The sequence below is a fragment of the Microcaecilia unicolor genome, chromosome 7 (assembly GCF_901765095.1).
Source record: "Microcaecilia unicolor chromosome 7, aMicUni1.1, whole genome shotgun sequence".
Lineage (NCBI taxonomy): Eukaryota > Metazoa > Chordata > Amphibia > Gymnophiona > Siphonopidae > Microcaecilia > Microcaecilia unicolor.
In genome coordinates, this window is record NC_044037.1 from 39,906,580 (window position 1) to 39,924,313 (window position 17,734).

General features: G+C 41.0%; 1 protein-coding gene across 3 annotated transcripts in view; it reads left to right on the forward strand.

Moving 5' to 3' along the window:
- The window catches only part of ATP11C (ATPase phospholipid transporting 11C), a 265,355-nt gene that overhangs the window by 39,086 nt on the left and 208,535 nt on the right, over positions 1 to 17,734 (forward strand). For all 3 annotated transcript variants that reach the window (XM_030210362.1, XM_030210361.1, XM_030210363.1), the window contains exon 2: positions 16,985 to 17,104. In XM_030210362.1, coding sequence (XP_030066222.1) covers positions 16,985 to 17,104 — 120 coding nt within the window. The remainder of the gene's footprint in view (positions 1 to 16,984; positions 17,105 to 17,734) is intronic.

Here is a 17,734-nt window from a genome sequence, read left to right on the forward strand (position 1 = left end):
ACAGACAGAACAAATAAGGGATAAGGGTAGGACAGACAGATAGGACACATAAGGAAAAGGGACTATAGAAGAGAGGAAGACAAGATAAAGGTTACGAGCAGGTGACAAGTAAGGAATTAAAAGCAGTATCAAACAGGTAGGCCTTTAGCCCGGATTTGAAGGCGGCCAGGGATGGAGCTTGATGTAATGGCTCAGGAAGTCTATTCCAGGCATAAGGTACGGGCGAGATAAAAGGAACGGAGTCTGGAGTTAGCGATGGAGGAGAAGGGTGCAAACAGGAGAGATTTGCGGGGAAAAGCATGTAGAGCATGTGTAGTTTGGGGGCAGGTGCACAGCACCCTCTAAATACTTCAAGCTGGTGTTGAAAAATAGAGAAATAGGACCTAGCCTGTCTAAATTTTGCTGGTGCTCCCAATTTCCTGCTCCCTCTTCCTGCTGGTGCAGCTGCGGCAAAGGAAAGCAAAGTTAAAAAAAAAAAAAAAAAAAAAAAAAATTGTTGTAGAGCCTTTAGACTCTCTCTGATTTGTACTTGTTTTTCCTGTATGGGGTGGGATGTCGGGGTCTTCAGCAGCATAGGAGTGTGAAGGTTCTGCAGTGATCATTACTTTAAATATGCTGTTGCGGCACCAGCAGGAAAGGAGGCCTGAAAGGGAGAGAAACTGGGCCATTGGTCAGGCAGGGGAGGTGGGAGAAGGCGAGATGCTGGATTTGTGGTGGTGGGGGGGAGAAGGGGATATATGTGGTCCTGGAGGGGGGACCTAGTGGAGGGAGGGAGAGAGAGAGAAGAGTGAGTGGGGGGGGGGGAGGGGGGTGAAGAAAGAAGGAAAGATGCTGGACTTGGTGGAGGGAGGCGGGCAAAACTGGACTGGGAAAGTGGTGAGTTAGCATTGGGAGGGAAGACACCTCACCTGTCACCTCGCTCCGTGACTGAAAGTGCAGTAGCGGCAGATCGGATTTGCCTTCCCTTCCTGTGTCCCGCCCTCGTGGAAGTTACATCAGATGAGGGCGGGACACAGGGAGGGACGGCCCGAAGGGAGGCAAATCCGATCTGCTGCTGCTGCGCTTTCAGTCACGGAGGTGACAGGTGAGGCACTGTGATGATTTCAATGCGGGGGGCCCAGCCCGGTGGCGGATGGTCGACGGAGCCGAGGGTGGGTGAGATTGGGGACTGCAGCGCCGGGCCCTCCTTGGAGGCCCAGAGAATTTTGTCCCCCCCCCCCCCCCACCCCCCTCTTGGCGGCCCTGAAGTAAGGACACAAAGGGAAAATAGATGTTTAAATACCACCATGGCATAAATGCACAGGAGGCACGTGTTTCAGCTGAAAAGAGGCTCTGAAATGAGGGGCCATATGATGAAAGTGAAAGGGGATAGACTCAGGAGTAATCTAGTGAAATACTTCCTCCGAAAGGATGGTGAATTCATGGGACTATCTCCTGGTGGAGGTGGTAAAACGAAGACGGTATCTGAATTCAAAAAATCTTGCGATAAGTACCTAGGATCTCTAAGGGAGGGGAAGGTTTAGAAGATGGTATGGATGGGCAGACTCGGTAGACCATTTGGTCCTAGTCTGCTTTCATTTTTCTATGGTGCTTTAATTTTGTAGGTTGAAGTGCCAACAATTACAGAAATACTTAGATTTTAGAATTACAAATCCCGTTCATCAGATAAGATTCTCGTAGTCTCATCTTGGCTTACATTAAAGGTTTATTATGGCAGGAAATGAGTTGCAGTAGGAATAAATAATGCTAGAAAGTTGCTTTCAATTTAGTATCGTGTAGAAAATAGTCTGATTTATATATGAATCAAAACTGTTAAGAGTATTGTTAAAGTAGCCTCTTGCACTATAGAGAGCTGAAAGTTTAAATACTTAGCATAAATGATAGCCCAGTCTTACTGTCACTTGGAATCTGTTAGTAGGAAGGAGATTAAGCGGCTTCAAAAACTTTATAAACTCAGTTTCACAGTAGACCAGGGATTTCATGCCAGGAAGAGCTGGTGGAGGGGGATCCTTCAGTCCTTCTCTCCCTCTCCCTCCACCTCTCTCTCTGTCTCAGACTTTTATTGTTCTGTCATCTGAATATATAGAATCCAAAATCAGATAAGTGCTTATTCCAGGGGTTCCTAACCTCCAAAGCATTTGAGGATACCCTGCTTCCCCCCCCCCCCCACCACCACCACCACTACGCTAGTCACCACAATATGTCTCTCCTTCTTTCCCCTATTATCTCTATTTCTTTCCCCAGCTGTTCGTGTTTCTATTTTTTTCTCTTTTTCTCACCTGTCACTGCTCTTCCTGACCCCATGGTCTACCACTGGTCTTGTTTCTATTGCAGCTCCTGATATAGGTTTATGCTGTTGCTGATTCTGTCTAAGCCTTCATTACCCCTGTTTTGGTTGCACAGTCCTCACGGCCTCTATTGCTTCCTATGATTCTGCCTCTGTAGCCATTGATATTCCCACCCCTGCTTGTACCCTCCTGAAGGCCATGCAGCTCCAACAGGTTCCTACAAATTATCACCATTCTTCCCAGTCCTAGTGTTTCAGGCAACCTGGCTGCTGCCTTTCCATATACCACTGCTCCTGCTGCTGTTGCTTCTGACAGGTAAGCTAAACTGTCATGCAGAGGGTTGATGTTTTTCCTTTTTATATATTCTCTGACCCCCCCCCCCCCCCCATGATGGTGTCATGGATTATTAGTTAAGAGCTATTGAGTTATATCATGGTTCTCTGGTATGAGATTGGTGAATTAGAAGTTTTCTTCTTACTAGCTTACCTTATTCACAACTGAGTTAAGTTGATGAGAGATGGATGCTGGTAGAGACATGTTGATCAGCTTGTGCTTCTTTGTCTGCCAAGGTCCTTGAAGCTATCAGCAACACCTTTTTTGCATCAGCAAATTTCAGTTGCTCAGAACAATGTTGGCTTTATTGAGTAAAGGCAGGTTTGGTCTCAGTGTAGTTGAGCAGTATCCATGATAATTTTCTGACACCATGTTTTGTGATTCAAACAGAATGTAGTTCCATTATAACCAATGTGATTCCTACAGAATTCCATTGTTAAATTTTTCTTGTTTGGTATCAGTTGGGTTTCTTGTTGCAAAGTTGTATCTGTACCTATTGTATTCAAGTACATCAATACGCTCTTCTTTTTAGTAAGTTTAAATGCTTTGAACTAAGGAAAGACCCCTTTTTTAGTCTTGTAAAGACAAATGCTTCAAACTGCTCAGTGTCTTCCTAAAGAAAACAGTTTTCACACTCCATTTTCTAGACGTATCAAGAAAGGGAGTTTGGGTTTTGCTAATGCCTTTAAGTAGATTAACTTGCCTTGAACTACTGTATAGTGCCCCTCTCCTGCCGCTCCTGTATCCTTCAAATAGTTACCATGATTATTCTTTAACACATTTATTAAAATTTGACACTTGAATAACTCACTCTGTCCTGAATCTCTTGATTCAGACCCTCCTTTTCTTATTCAGTTACAAGATCAGAACATGTCAGCAAATGTACCCTCCCTTAAACACTTTACATGGACTGCCAAAGACAGCACATTTTCTTATCCATTAACACATGAAGATAGGAAAATTAAAAATAAAGAAAAACAATGCTACAGACTAAATTCACAAAATAAGAAACAAACGTGGTACTGAGCCACAATGTTGAATGAAATCTCAAGGTCTTGTCCTGTGCATATTTCAGTCCAGGCTCCCTTCCTCAAGCTTGTCACCAAGTGATAAAGATAGAAAACTTATATTAGATTGCAACAAAGTAAGTTCACAAGGAAGAACAGGAAATCCTTTCACAGAGACATCCACTGTTCTCAAAATATAGGGCTCTGTTTACTAATCTGTGCTGTAGGCAAGCAAACCTGTTACCGCGTGCTAAAAATTAGCTTGTGCTAACAGTTGACATCCATTATATTCCTATGGGTATCTTTAGCATTAGTGCATGCTAATAATTTGGTACGTGCTAAAAGGTTTGCTTGCCTACAGCACGGCTTAGTAAACAGGGCCCATAGTATTAACATGTATCGCCTTTGTGTCCTTTTTATCTAAACCAACATGCTGTGGCCTCATAGTTTAGGATGGATATATAAGAACTAGAAAAAATACACAGAAGGACACAACTAAATAAAGGAGAGAGAGATTTCACTATAATACTTGCTGAACTCTGCTTCCGTAGAGAACAAAATATTGAGAGATGTATTTATACTGCACTAATATGTTAGACTTCTTGATATTGCAGCAGTATTCTTTCCTCTAGCCCAGCTAAGTGAAAGCTCTCTTAGAATAAAGAGAGATGTATCTCATTTATAGAGGAAGGAGTTTTGCTTTATTAATAAGTAGGGCTGCATTTCAATTAAAATGTTAATCATGATTAATCACCTGATTAAAGGTATGTGTTTGTTCCCACTGCAGCTCCTTGCCCAGAGTCACAAGGAGCTACAGTGGGAACAAAAATAAGTAACATACCTTTAATTGTGTGATTAATTGCGATTGCAAACTTTAATCAAAATACAGCCCTAAAAAAATTAAAGAATAAATAGTAATGAAAAGATAGGAAATACAAACCGAAAAATTACAAATTAAAGAATCTAAAACAGCTTGCAGAATAGCTATAAACAGCCATTCAGTTTTCACAGCCGCCTTCAGAAAAGCAAGTAAATAAAGGTTAATTAAAGAAAAAAAAAAAAGTGATAGCTTTTTGTTGGGATTTAAGTCAGCACATCTCTTTACAGTCTGTGTATGTGTGTTTATTTTTATAATTCTGTGAAGAAGGTTGATCTGGTTTTGTTTATATTGTGCATTTATATTCTACAGGAAACTGAATTTTTAGAGTACTAAAATATCAACTCATATATAATCTGGGCAGACTTTACATACAGATCTAAGGAAATGCCATTTTTAAGGTCTTAAGATAATTTTTCCTGTGGGGGCAAGCTGGTTATGATGTGCAATTCCTTTGATTGTAGGCCAGATGACAAAATGATAGTGCTTGAAATAGGTTTCATAAAAGGGCATGAGCAGTTTGTGTACCATGAAAATATTTTTTGCATCTCCCTCTCATTGATCTGTAATTTCCTTTCCAAATTATTTTTATATTTTATTTTGCTTTATATTTGGTTATTGTGTAAACTGCCTAGATAGCTAGGCAGTATATCAAATAAATTTAAAGTTTGAGCTTGCTCTTTATTAAGAAGAGTACTGATGTGATACTAATTTCCTAAAAGCCTTATAGCTACCTCATACAAACTGAAATATTTATTTATAACGGTAGACTTTGAATCAGAATTTTGGCAACCATTTTTTGGTTGAGTGTGAATAAGGACATGGAGAAGTCCCGCGTGAATCAAGATGACTAAGAGGGGCATTTTCGAATGAAACGTCCAAGTTGCGATTTGGATGTCCTTGCAAAACTGCAAAATCCAGGGGCGGGGAAACCCATATTTTCGAAACATGGACGTCCATCTTTCGTTTCGAAAATACCGTTGGACGTCCAAATCCTTAAATTTGGACGTCCCTAGACATGAATGTTTCTGACTTATTTTCGAAACAAACATCCATGTCAAAAACATCCTAATGCAAGCCATTTGGGCATGGGAGGAGCCAGCATTTGTAGTGCACTGGTCCCCCTGACATGCCAGGGCACCAACCAGGCACCCTAGGGGGCACTGCAGTGGACTTAATAAAATGCTCCCAGGAACATAGCTCCCTTACCTTCTGTGTGGAGCCCCCCCAAAACTCCCCCCCCCCCCAAAAAAAAAACCCACTACCCACAACTGTACACCACTACCATAGCCCTTACGGGTGAAGGGGGGCACCTAGATGTGGATACAGTGGGTTTGTGGTGGGTTTTGGAGAGCTCGCTGTTTCCTCCACAAATGTAATGGGTAGGGGGGTAGGGGCCTGGGACCGCCTGTCTGAAGTACACTGCAGTACCCATTAAAACTGCCTCTGGGACCTTCATGCGCTGTCATGGACCTGAGTATGACATCTGAGGCTGGCACGACATATATTTTTAAAGATGTTTTTTGAGGGTGGGAGGGGTTAGTGACCACTGGGGGAGTAATGAGAGGTCATCCCCGATTCCCTCCAGTGGTCATCTGGTCATTTCGGGCACCTTTTTGTGCCTTATTTGTAAACGTCCAAGTGTTCATCAGGAACATCATTGTTTTTTTCGATTATAGGTCAAAGACGTCCAAGTGTTAGGCATGCCCAAGTCCCGCCTCCGCCACACCCCCTTGAACTTTGGACATCCTTGTGACGGACTGCAGTTGGAGATATCCAAAATCGGGTTTTGATTATACCAATTTGACGTCTCTGGGAGAAGGACGTCCATCTTCTGTTTTATGTCGAAAGATGAACGTCCTTCTCTTTCGAAAATGAGCCCATAAGTCATCCATATCACATTTTCAAAATGGAAGTTCCAAACACTGATCTTGTGTATGCAAAAGTGTCAGCCCTTGCTTATTTATTGAGATTTATTAACCACCTTTATGAAGACAGTGTACAGCAGTTACAGCTTCACATAACTTAGTTTTGCTAGCAGCAAAATAGTAAAATGACATACAAGTGTAAATACAACCATTGAGAAACTTGAAGATGGCAAATTGAATCCTAGTAATAAGGGCTAACATGATGATACAGTATCAGAAATATAAAATCATGATCATGGGCAGCTTGATTACTAAGTTGGAGTGGCATATGCCGTTGGGATCTTCTATATGCCAAGTGTTGTTGCCCCCTATTCTGTATTTTGGTCCTTCTTCTTTTCTTGTTTCTTTTTTTAAAACTGAGTAGACACCCTTCAGATTCTATGCATAGTTGAACACTGCTCTTGATTTAGGCTGGATAACAAAATGACACTGGTTCAGATTTCTTCCATAAAGGAAATTTAGAATTTTATTAACCATGCAGATCTTTCATTGCTCTTACGTAGGAATATTTATTTCCATTTCTTAGTCATCTATCAGACCCAAAGCGAATCACAAGTTAAAACATAATATAAACATAACTGTAACATCCCCAAAAATGTAGAATACTCTCACCTCTTGACCCAACCCACTGTCAACATCCTCTTACAGTGAACCTCGGACTTGTGCCAAAAACCAGAGCAAATTGCATTATGCTATTGTTTGATTCTGGTAAAATATTGCAGTTTGTATTTTTATTACAAAGTAAAGTGCCACCCTCCTATCATCCAGTATCCTCTAACAGTGTACCTCGCACATCTGTCACTTCAGTATATACTTGTCTAAAAATCTCATCCCATTCCAATCACATAGAAACAAGACATTGCAAGAGCTGGGCAAGAAGGGTGATTGCCCTAGGCATCAAGGTGGGGGTGGGCAAGAGTGCCATATCACCCTTTTGAGTTGATCTGTGATCTCTTCTCTTCTCCCTTGCTGTGTCACTAAGATCCCCTCTGTACAATATTTACAATGTTTAAACAAGATGTTTCAGGTGAAAATCTTAACATTAGCTATGATAATTTTAAACCCAGATTATTCTAGCATTATTTTATTTCTTTATTCGTGACATTTATACCCCACATTAGTCCAGTTCGTGCCTGTAATACATAGATAATTACTTTCTGCTGCATTTCTTGCTGTTCTTTGTTGCTTCTAGTATACAGTAATATGAATTTTATAAACGTTAAGGGCCAGGTACAAAAAAGCCAGGTATGTGTAACTGTCAAAATAACCCAACTAGTAAGTTTTATAAAGAGCATAGATTGTGTATTTGAATTGGAGGAATGTTCTGGGAAAGTTTTTACAGGTGTACATGTAATATTCATATGTTGTAGCACTTATTACTCACCAGCATTTACACCTGCTCAAAATCACACACAACTCCTGACTAACCTGTCTTGAGAGCTGAAGCTTGGAGATTAGCTCACTCTGACTATCAAATTCGCTTGTCAAATGATAATTTGCGTTTCTGAGGAAGACTATACTTTTTTTTGCTGTTGTGCATTCACATTCGTAACATTTGCCGTCTACATGTGCAAATGGTGCTACATTAGCATAGGTAAGTTCCTAAGTCGGAAGCACAGATTTAGGTGGGTTTGTTTTTAAAATTGCTGGTGCTTTTGTGCCCATGCCACATGTCTATTTTGAGCTGGTGCTATAGGTTTTCCATAAACGCATTAGCATTTGCTGAGCCTTTTTATAAAGTTTTTGCCTACTTTTCTGTCACTTGACATAGGCATCCTTTTAAGGTGTTAGCTTAGTTTTGTACAGTTAGTTCTGTTGCAGTGGCATAGCTAGGACTGAATGACTCCCGGGTAGAAAAAATTAGATGGGCCCCCTATGCCACCATCTTTCCCAAGATAATGGTGAGAGGGAAGGGGTGTAAGAACACCTTCAGAACTCGAACATATTCTGCAAAAAGCAAACACATTCCAGACCTATATACAGGGTAAAGCAAAAATCTCTAGAAAAACATATCCTAGTAATTGAAATAGAAACTGAAATGCAAGATTATAGTAATGCACATTTCCCAAAGCTGACACATTGCAATTAATAAATTTAAAAAAAAAATAGTTTTTCAACTTTTATTGTCATAGCATTGATTTGGTCCCAGCATCCTTTCTGTGCTTTTTCTGAACTCTTTCTAGGGTCTCCTGTCCTTTTTGACAGTCCTTCTGTGTCCCATTGCAACCCTTATGCATCCTGTACAGCATGGTGTGTCTGACATCTGTCTCTAGCCCCACTACCCCCTCCCCCCCTTTACAGACTGGCAGCAATAGTGATGTAAACCTGAAGCCTCCAGCAGCCCTGCCAGGGTCTTTCCTATGCTGTGTCCTGCCTCCTCTGATGTAATTCCCTGTGGTCTAGATGCGTTTACAGGAAAGGCCCTGGTGGGGCCTGCCATACCTACTGGTTTACATCAATGCCAGTGCTGGTATGAGTTCTTGGGGGGGGGGGGGGGGGGGGATTAATGATGGAGCTGGAACCACTGAGGGGAAAAGGAAGGGGAAAAGTGGTCTCTACCATTGGGTAACCCTGGGCTTTTTACTGGGATCAATCCTGACAGTAACTAATCCCTTTTTTTCTGTTGACCTATGTAACTATATCTAGGATATCACATGTACTTGGGATTGAATGTGAGAAAAACATGCAATATAGCAAAATAGAAGAGCTAAAAAGTAATAGTATATAGTAGTTGTAATATAGAAAGCATTATATATAAATAAATAGATAAGATATGTTAAACATGTCTGCTCAGTTCAGCATTAAAAAAAAAAACGCAGATGGTTAGGATATTTTGTCTTTTCACCACACCTAAATTAATGGAACTGTGAGTTTTGACTGTGGGCTGATTTGAGCAAACTTGTTTCTTGGTGGTAATATTTGACTGCTTCTATATATGTTACTTTTTGCTCTTGTCCTGTACCATATCACCTGCTTTGCTTGGGTTATTTGCTGCTTTCTAGTGGATTTCATGCAGATGCATGTAACCTTTCTTAAGATTGAAGGAATAGGTTGTTTAGGTACAAACATAAAACAATTATGCAAATACTAACACAGCTACACTTATACATACTGCTACAGTGCAAGAGAGACATAATGAGGATGACTGGCAAGAACGTTTTCTCACTTTTTTTATACTTATGTCCAGAGCCATCAGTATTGAATGCTTTCTTCTTTCAGTCCTCCATGATCTAAGGGCTGAAGCAGTAAAGCACTCTTAGGTTTTGCATAGGGTTAGCACAGTTTTATGGGCATTTGATGCAGAAAGGGGTTTTGCGCACAAGCTAACCCTGCACAAATGCTTGAATGCACAGTATATTTAAAGTCATGTTAAGGCTAATTCACATTTCAGCAGATGAAGAAAAGTGCACTGAAGAGTGAAAGCCTGAGCTTAGTGAAGGGGCTTAATTGCCATGTCAGAGCAGGCATAAAGGATTTGTAACTTGGGTTCTATAATCTTGCGAAGTGCAGCACTTCAACTCAGATTAGATTCCTATCTCCCAACCTCTTGATCCTAAAGATAATTCCTTCCCCCTCCAAATCCCATAAAATCCTTGGTCTGCAGTACCCCTTGTCATCCCCCCCCCCCTGAAAAAAAAAAGATTCCTGGTCCTCTAATGACCCTGACCTTTCCCTTCTCCCAGACACTCACCACATACCTTTAAATTAGAAAGCAGGAGTGATGTCCACTAGCTCCTCCTGCCTTCATGCCACTATCTTTCTAAATGATGCCTGACCCCGTGTGGTACCTTCTGTGATGTACTGCATGGAAGGGGAATTTTTGTTTATTTGGTAGTCTTCACCCAGACTCTGCCAAGTAAGGCAAATGTCCTTATTTAGCAGACTGACCCCATATGATATGACCCAGGATGCACTGCATAGGGTCAGGTGCCATCATTTTGAAAGATGGAGGCAGGACTGTGTGGAAATTACTCCTTAAGTGTCTGTATGAGGGTGGGAGGATTCATGGTCCACTAGACCACCATGGATATTTTTAGGGGTATCGGGGGAGATGGGAGGTCATATCTGGGGTGAGGGAATTGGGGACAAGGGTTGTTTCTGTAGTAGTGGTGATAGGTGATTGAGGGGAGGTCCACTAGATAACAAGAGACTTTGAGGGAGGGGTGTTGGTTGGGGGGTGGTGGCTGTAGATAACCTAAGAGGAGACAGTGGGAAATGTTTTATTTTCCTGGCAGCACTACTGTAGTCTACAGTTGTCAGGACAAATGGGATGAATGTTTCCACTCGGTGATCTGTTCAAATGCTTTTGTGATGTTGTCTCCAGAGTCCACAAAATCAAGGTGTGGTGAGGGGGAGGGGGTGTACTTGTGAAATTCTTCCCCCAAACCGGACTGGAAATATATATCTGTCTACCTTTTGAAATGGAAGTATATTCCATTTCCAGGAACTGCAAGAGAGGAATTTCCACCGACTAAAAACAAAATGAGAAGCTCGGTTTTGGTCATATTTAATTTCAGGTGGCGTTGAGACATCCAGACAGGAATGTCAGACAAGCATGCTGAAACTTTGGTTTGGATGCAAGGTGAGATATCAGGGCTAGAAAGGTAGATTTGGGAGTCATCAGCATAGAGATAGTAGGAAAAGCCATGGGATGAGATTAATGAACCAAGGGAAGAAGTGTAGATAGAAAAGAGGAGGGGACCAAGAACAGAACCCTGAGGTACGCCGACAGGCAGAGGGATAGAAGTAGAAGAGGATCCACCAGAGTGAACACTAAAGGTGCGGAGGGAGAGGTAGGAAGAGAACCAGGAAAGGACAGTTGCTGCAAAAAGATACTATTAACAACAGACAGGAAGGAGGAGGCCAAGAACGTCCCAGCATCAGAAGAAAATTTCTGTTTGCCCTGAAGACCTGGTGCCTGGGACTTGTTAAGCCCTGCCGGCTAGTTTTGCCCTAGCCACTTTTACAGTAAACTCTCAAATATGCTTTTCTGTGAATAGAGGCAGGGAAAACACTTTTTTTTTTTTTTTAATTAAAATTTTTTTGTTTTGTTTTGTTACAAGGTGAATTTTATAGGTCACACATCTCCTTTTGGTTGTTTGAAATTCCTGTGTTTTAAAATGTTAGCATTTTGTAACCTTTTTTTTTCTTTCACTGATTAGCTGACTAGACTGAACATTTGGGAGAAGATTATACCACTGTGTGAAAGTCTAGAAAAATGTAGAATATGCCATATGCAGCAGACATAGTACCCTCTGCCCTGTGAAACGAGTTCTTGTGTCCTGGAGGTATTAAATCTTTTATTCTGTAAATTCAGATGTGTGCAAACAATTTGTAACACACATCAGCTTCTCTGAGAATGGGAAAAGAATGGTTTTCTCAGTTTTGCATACTAACGGCTAGCTATTGCATAGGCAGTGGAATGGATATTGGCCACTGGAGCCATATCCTTTCCTATATTTTGCACAACACAGCATCATTAATGAAAGATCTTAGGTGTGGGACCAGAGATTGGTTTGTTTGGCTTCTCCAACTAGAAGGGTGTTCTACTGCCCCTGGAGTTATTAACTTGGGCTGCCATGTTTCTGCATGATGATACCATTAACACTTGTGGCTAGTGTTAATTACAGTAGTATATACTAAACCAGTAGTACATATCAGTAACTTTAGCTTTAAGTAGGTCATTTTGTTTAGTCTGCACAATCTGCCTGCACATTTCATAAGGAAATAATGCATTTTATTTTGAAAATTAGCATCTGCAAAGTGTGTGCATATGTGCTAAACGTTCCTCTGTACTTTGTATCAACTGTACATGTGGGTGGTGGAAGGTAAGGTAAAATATATTTGCATTAGAAAATGTTAAGCATTCATGTGGTTTATTCTCCTGACCTAAACCCGTGCTCAAAAAAAATGCCCTTTTTATAGTGTGGTTTAAAGTATCCATTTTGTGAGCACTGCATGCAAGGGAGCAATTTCCAGATAATCCAGTTTGCTTGGAAAAAGCTGTTTACTCATATAAATTTATTTATTTATTTATTGCATTTGTATCCCACATTTTCCCACCTATTTGCGGGTTCAGTGTGGCTTACAATACATTGTGAGTCATGGAATTACATTGGTTACAATATGGTTATGGGTTATATTGAGAAGAGTTATGGGAAGACAGTCGAAGTCAAACATATTTTGGGAAAACAAGTCAAAGTCAAACATAGTTTGGGAATGGAACAGTAGAATGTAACAATGGGGAAGTGATCGGCGATAGAACAATGGCGAGAGAACATTAGGGTATAACAGTTCCATCTGTGGGTAGAGTTTTAAGTGTGGTGAGAATAAGGGGAAGAGAGATCAGAAGAGAGTGTATTGCCCTATCTCTGTTAGTGCGTAAGGACTTCATATGTTTTGATTCTTGCCATAGCTTTTCTCGAAGAGGTGAGTTTTCAATAGTTTGTGGAAGTGGGTTAATTCATAAATCATTTTCAGGTTGCGTGGTAGTGTATTCCAGAATTTCGTGCTTGTGTAAGAGAAGGTTGAGGCATGCAGTGCTTTGTATTTTATGCCTTTGCACTTAGGGAAGTGGAGATTGAGGAAAGTTCGGGATGATCTTTTGGCATTTCTGGGTGGCAGGTCTATTAAGTCAGACATGTATGCAGGGGCCTCACCATGAATGATCTTGTGGACCAAGGTACATACTTTAAAGGTGATACGTTCCCTGAGTGGGAGCCAGTGCAGTTTCTCACGTAAGGGTTTTGCACTTTCGTATTTTGGTTTTCCGAAGATGAGTCTGGCTGCTGTATTCTGGGCTGTTTGAAGTTTCCTCAGTATTTGTTCTTTGCAGCCTGCGTATAGTGAGTTGCAGTAGTCCAGATGACTGAGTACGAGTGATTGCACTAGGCTGCGGAAGACAGATCTTGGAAAGAATGGTTTTATTCTTTTCAGTTTCCACATGGAGTAGAACATCTTTTTGGTTGTGTTGTTTGCGTGAGTTTCGAGTGTTAGGTGGCGGTCGATAGTGACTCCAAGGAGTTTGAGTTTCTGAGATTGGCAGATTTAGTTTAGGTGTGGTAATAGCGGTAAATTTCTTCGTGTTGTATTGGGAGGTAAGTATGAGGCATTGAGTTTTTTCTGCGTTCAGTTTCAATCAGAATGCATCTGCCCAGGTATTCATGATGTGTAGACTTTGGTTGATTTCATTGGAGATTTCATTAATGTCTTGTTTGAAAGGGATAAATATCGTTACATCATCTGCATATATGTAAGGGTTGAGGTTGTGGTTTGATAGAAGTTTTGCCAAGGGAATCATCATTAGGTTGAAAATAGTTGGCGATAGGGGAGATCCCTGTGGTACTCCGCATTCAGGTGTCCATGTGGCAGACGTAGTTGAATTTGATGTAACCTGATATGAGCGTAAGGTTAGGAATCCTTTGAACCAGTTTAGGATGTTGCCTCCTATGCCAAAATATTCGAGTATGTGTAGTAGGATTTCGTGATCGACCATATCAAAGGCACTTGACATGTCAAATTGTAAGAGGAGTATATTGGTGCCGGTTGCAATCATTTGTTTAAATTTGGTCATCAGGGTAATTAGTACTGTTTCTGTACTGTGGTTTGACCGGAATCCTGATTGGGCATCATGTAGTATTGAGAACTTGTTGAGATAGTTTGTGAGTTGTTTGGTTACCATCCCTTCGGTTATTTTGGTTATTAGTGGTATAGATGCTACTGGTCTATAGTTAGTTATTTCGCTTGCGTTTTTCTTTGTGTCTTTGGGTATTGGGGTGAGTAAAATTTTTCCTTTTTCCTTTGGGAAAAGTCCATTTTGTAGCATGAAGTTCACATGGTTTGTTAGGTCTGTTATAAATTGTTGAGGAGCTGATTTCATGAGGTTGTTTGGACAGATGTCTAGTTTGCATTGGGATTTGGCGAATATTTTGAGTGTTTTAGAGATGGAGTCTTCTGATATTAATTCGAATTTGGTCCAGATCCTATCTGCTGGATATATTCCGTCTTCAGGGTCTAGGCAGTTTAGGAGTGTGGCGTATTCGATAGGGCTGGTGGGTATTTTGAGTCATAATTGTATAATTTTCTCCTTGAAGTATTTCGCGAGGTCGTCGACCCCTGGTGTATCTTTGTTGTTGTTTGTAACTGGTGTGGTGTCCAGCAATTTATTTACAAGGTAGAAGAGTTTGTGTGTGTCTCTGTAGTTTGGGCTAATCATTGTTTTGTAGTGTAGTCTTTTAGTCTGTTTTATGGTATATTTGTATGTCCTCCGGAGTGATTTCCAGGCGTTCAGTGTGTGTTCATCTTTCTTTTTGTTCCATGCGCGTTCTAACTTTCTGACTTGTGTTTTGAGTTCTTTCAGCTTCTCGGTGAACCATGGGTTTGATTTTTTTCCTATGTGATGTCCTGGTTTGGATTGGGGCAATTGTGTCTAATGTTGTCTTACATATGTCGTCCCATTCTTGGAGGAATTGAATGGTGTCAGTGTTTGTTGACCATTCATTTTGGTAGACTTGTCGCCAGAATGCTGTGGGGTCTATTTTTCCTCTCGTAGTGTATGTTGTTCGTTCCTGTTTATTGGCTGCGTTCGTACGTATTTTTCGCCAGTGGAGGGAGATATATGCTTTATGGTCGTCTGTCCATGGTGTGGGTGTCCATTTTGTGTCTGTGAGTAGGAGAGTAGAGTCTGGGTCAAATTTGTGTGTAATAATGTCTAGTGTGTGTCCTTTTTCGTGTGTTGGTTGAGTGTTAGGTGCGTGTAAATCCCAGAGTTTTAAGAATTCTTTGCATTCTTGTGTGCCTGTTGAGGTGTCGTCTTCAAGGTGTAGGTTATCTCCTATTATGAGGATGTTTGAGGCAGAGACACATGTGTTTGAGATAAAGTCCATGAGTAGCGTTTGGGAGTCTTTCCATTTTCCTGGTGGTCTGTAGAATAGGATTGTGCTAAGGTGTCCTTGTAGTTTCAGATGAGTGATTCTTGTCGAGGCGATTTCGAGTTGTGGTGAGGTAGATTCACCAGTGGTTGTGGTGGTGAACTCGGATTTGTAAATTATGGCTATTCCACCCCCCTCTTTTTCCATTTCTTGCCCAGTGGGTGATTCTGTATTCTGGTGGGCATATTTCTATGATGGCGGGGTCTGTTGGGCCGTGGAACCAAGTTTCCGTGATGAATAGAAGGTCTAGATTCTCTGTGGTGATCCAGTCTATTATGTCTATTGAGTTTGAAGACGTTGAAGATTGCTTAAGTCTGAAGATATTTTGTTTCTAATCCTACCACAATTGGAATGTAAATTTCACGCTCTGCATAATGTGATTTTAAAAATATTGTGGGATACATATGTGTGCTCAGTAGTGTGACTTGAATTGACTTTTAAACAATGTTTTGAGCAGGAAAAAAGTTGGAAGTGAGGCACATTCATACATATATTCTAAAAGGACACTAGATAAGTGTCTGGAATCATTCTGGAAATACAAAACATGTTTCAGGTTTCTTCAAAATAACCACCATCCTTGCACGGTGTTTCTTATGAGGTGGAGCGGGCTACATAGTAGTTAGGAAGGCAAACAACTTTTGGGTTTGACCCGACATGCCACTGGCCATGAGGTGCTCTGATGAGGCAGCCAGCTAGCAGGAGCATCCTTGACAGACAGTGGAAGCTTAAGGGTAGAAACATGTGGCCTTGCTCTTGTCCCCTGCCTTTCCAAGTGGCCCTTATCCGTCTGCTGTGGAGGTGTATTAGGTTTGTTTAGGTAGTTTCTTTTCCTAAAAAGCTTAGGTGTGGCATGTTTCTACCTATGGTATCTATTGACACATTATTCTTACTGCTGTGGCAGGTGTTAAAGGGGAAGGGAAATGGGACTTGATACACCGCCTTTCTGAGGTTTTTGCAACTACATTCAAAGCGGTTTACATATATTCAGGTACTTATTTTGTACCAGGTGCAATGGAGGGTTAAGTGACTTGCCCAGAGTCACAAGGAACTGCAGTGGGAATCAAACTCAGTTCCCCAGGATCAAAGTCCACTGCACTAACCACTAGGCGCCTCTTCGTCCTAAGGGATAGAAAAAGAGTAGCCAGGGGGGGGCCTATATGCAGTGAACTACCATTTAGTCATTGGCACATGCTGAATCTTGCAAGTCGGGGTCTATATTGAGGATCATAACTTGAGGCAGGTTGGGAGTGCTACTTGTGCAGTTGGAGTAGAGCTTGCTGTAATCAGTAGCCCTGGGTATAACACTTTTCAAAGCAACTGTGCTGACCCAGACTTCTGCTTTCTGAAGTAACAAGTACGGAATCTTGAGCACCAGGATTAGATTACCATTTAGGTCATATAATAAAGCTTTGACTATATTTTATTTGGAATGTCTGCATGTTGTCAGTGATTTCCTCCTGGGGGGGGGGGGGGGGGGGGCAGGTGCCTGGCAGAAGAAAAGAATGGTTACTGCTTCCCTATTGCTTCTCTCTAAGTTCAGCTGGTATCAGCTGTTGGAGATGCGTGCTCTTGTAAATGCTAAACATCTAAGCTAAAATGAGCTTTTTCCTTATTTTGACAGTGTCCTGGAGAAGAAAAACGAGTTGGAACTCGCACAGTTTATATTGGACATCGTTCAATCTCGGAAACAGATGCTTACATTGCACCAAAATTCTGTGATAATAGAATTATTTCATCCAAAGTAAGTTTTTGTTCATTAATCTGACTAGTCACCTAATCATTTAATATGCCAGAAGTAGTAATGTTGGTGGTTTCCTCAAATCCCCAAACACCTTAAAGTCAGACTATTTCAAGCTCACTGAAGCATTTCCTGGTATCCAAGTGGCCCCACATTCTTCCTTTAAACAACAAACTTAGTATTATATTTACTAGCATGTAACAACCATTTAACTTGCATTGATGTATGTTAAGGTGTATGAAAGTTGAGCGCATGGTCAGTAGACCCCATTGATAATAATGTATGTTAATAAATAGAGCCCTAAATTAGTAATACAATAGCTAAACAAGCATTATTTGTGAATTGTATCTTTTCAAAAGTTTTCCATTTGAAAGTACGATTGAGTTCATACAAAAAAGGAAAAATGCTACACTTTTGCACAATATATTATATGTCAAATTTAAAACAAAATAAACCTCTGCATCCAATAAACATATTCTGTACTTATTGGCGCTATATTCGTTTGGAATGGACAGTCATATTCATAAACAATTGTCAGAAACATTAATTGCTTTTTCAGGCCATATTGTTACATAATTTCCCTTTTAGGATGAACTTTTTTTTTTTTTTTGGGGGGGGGGGGGGGGGGGGCGC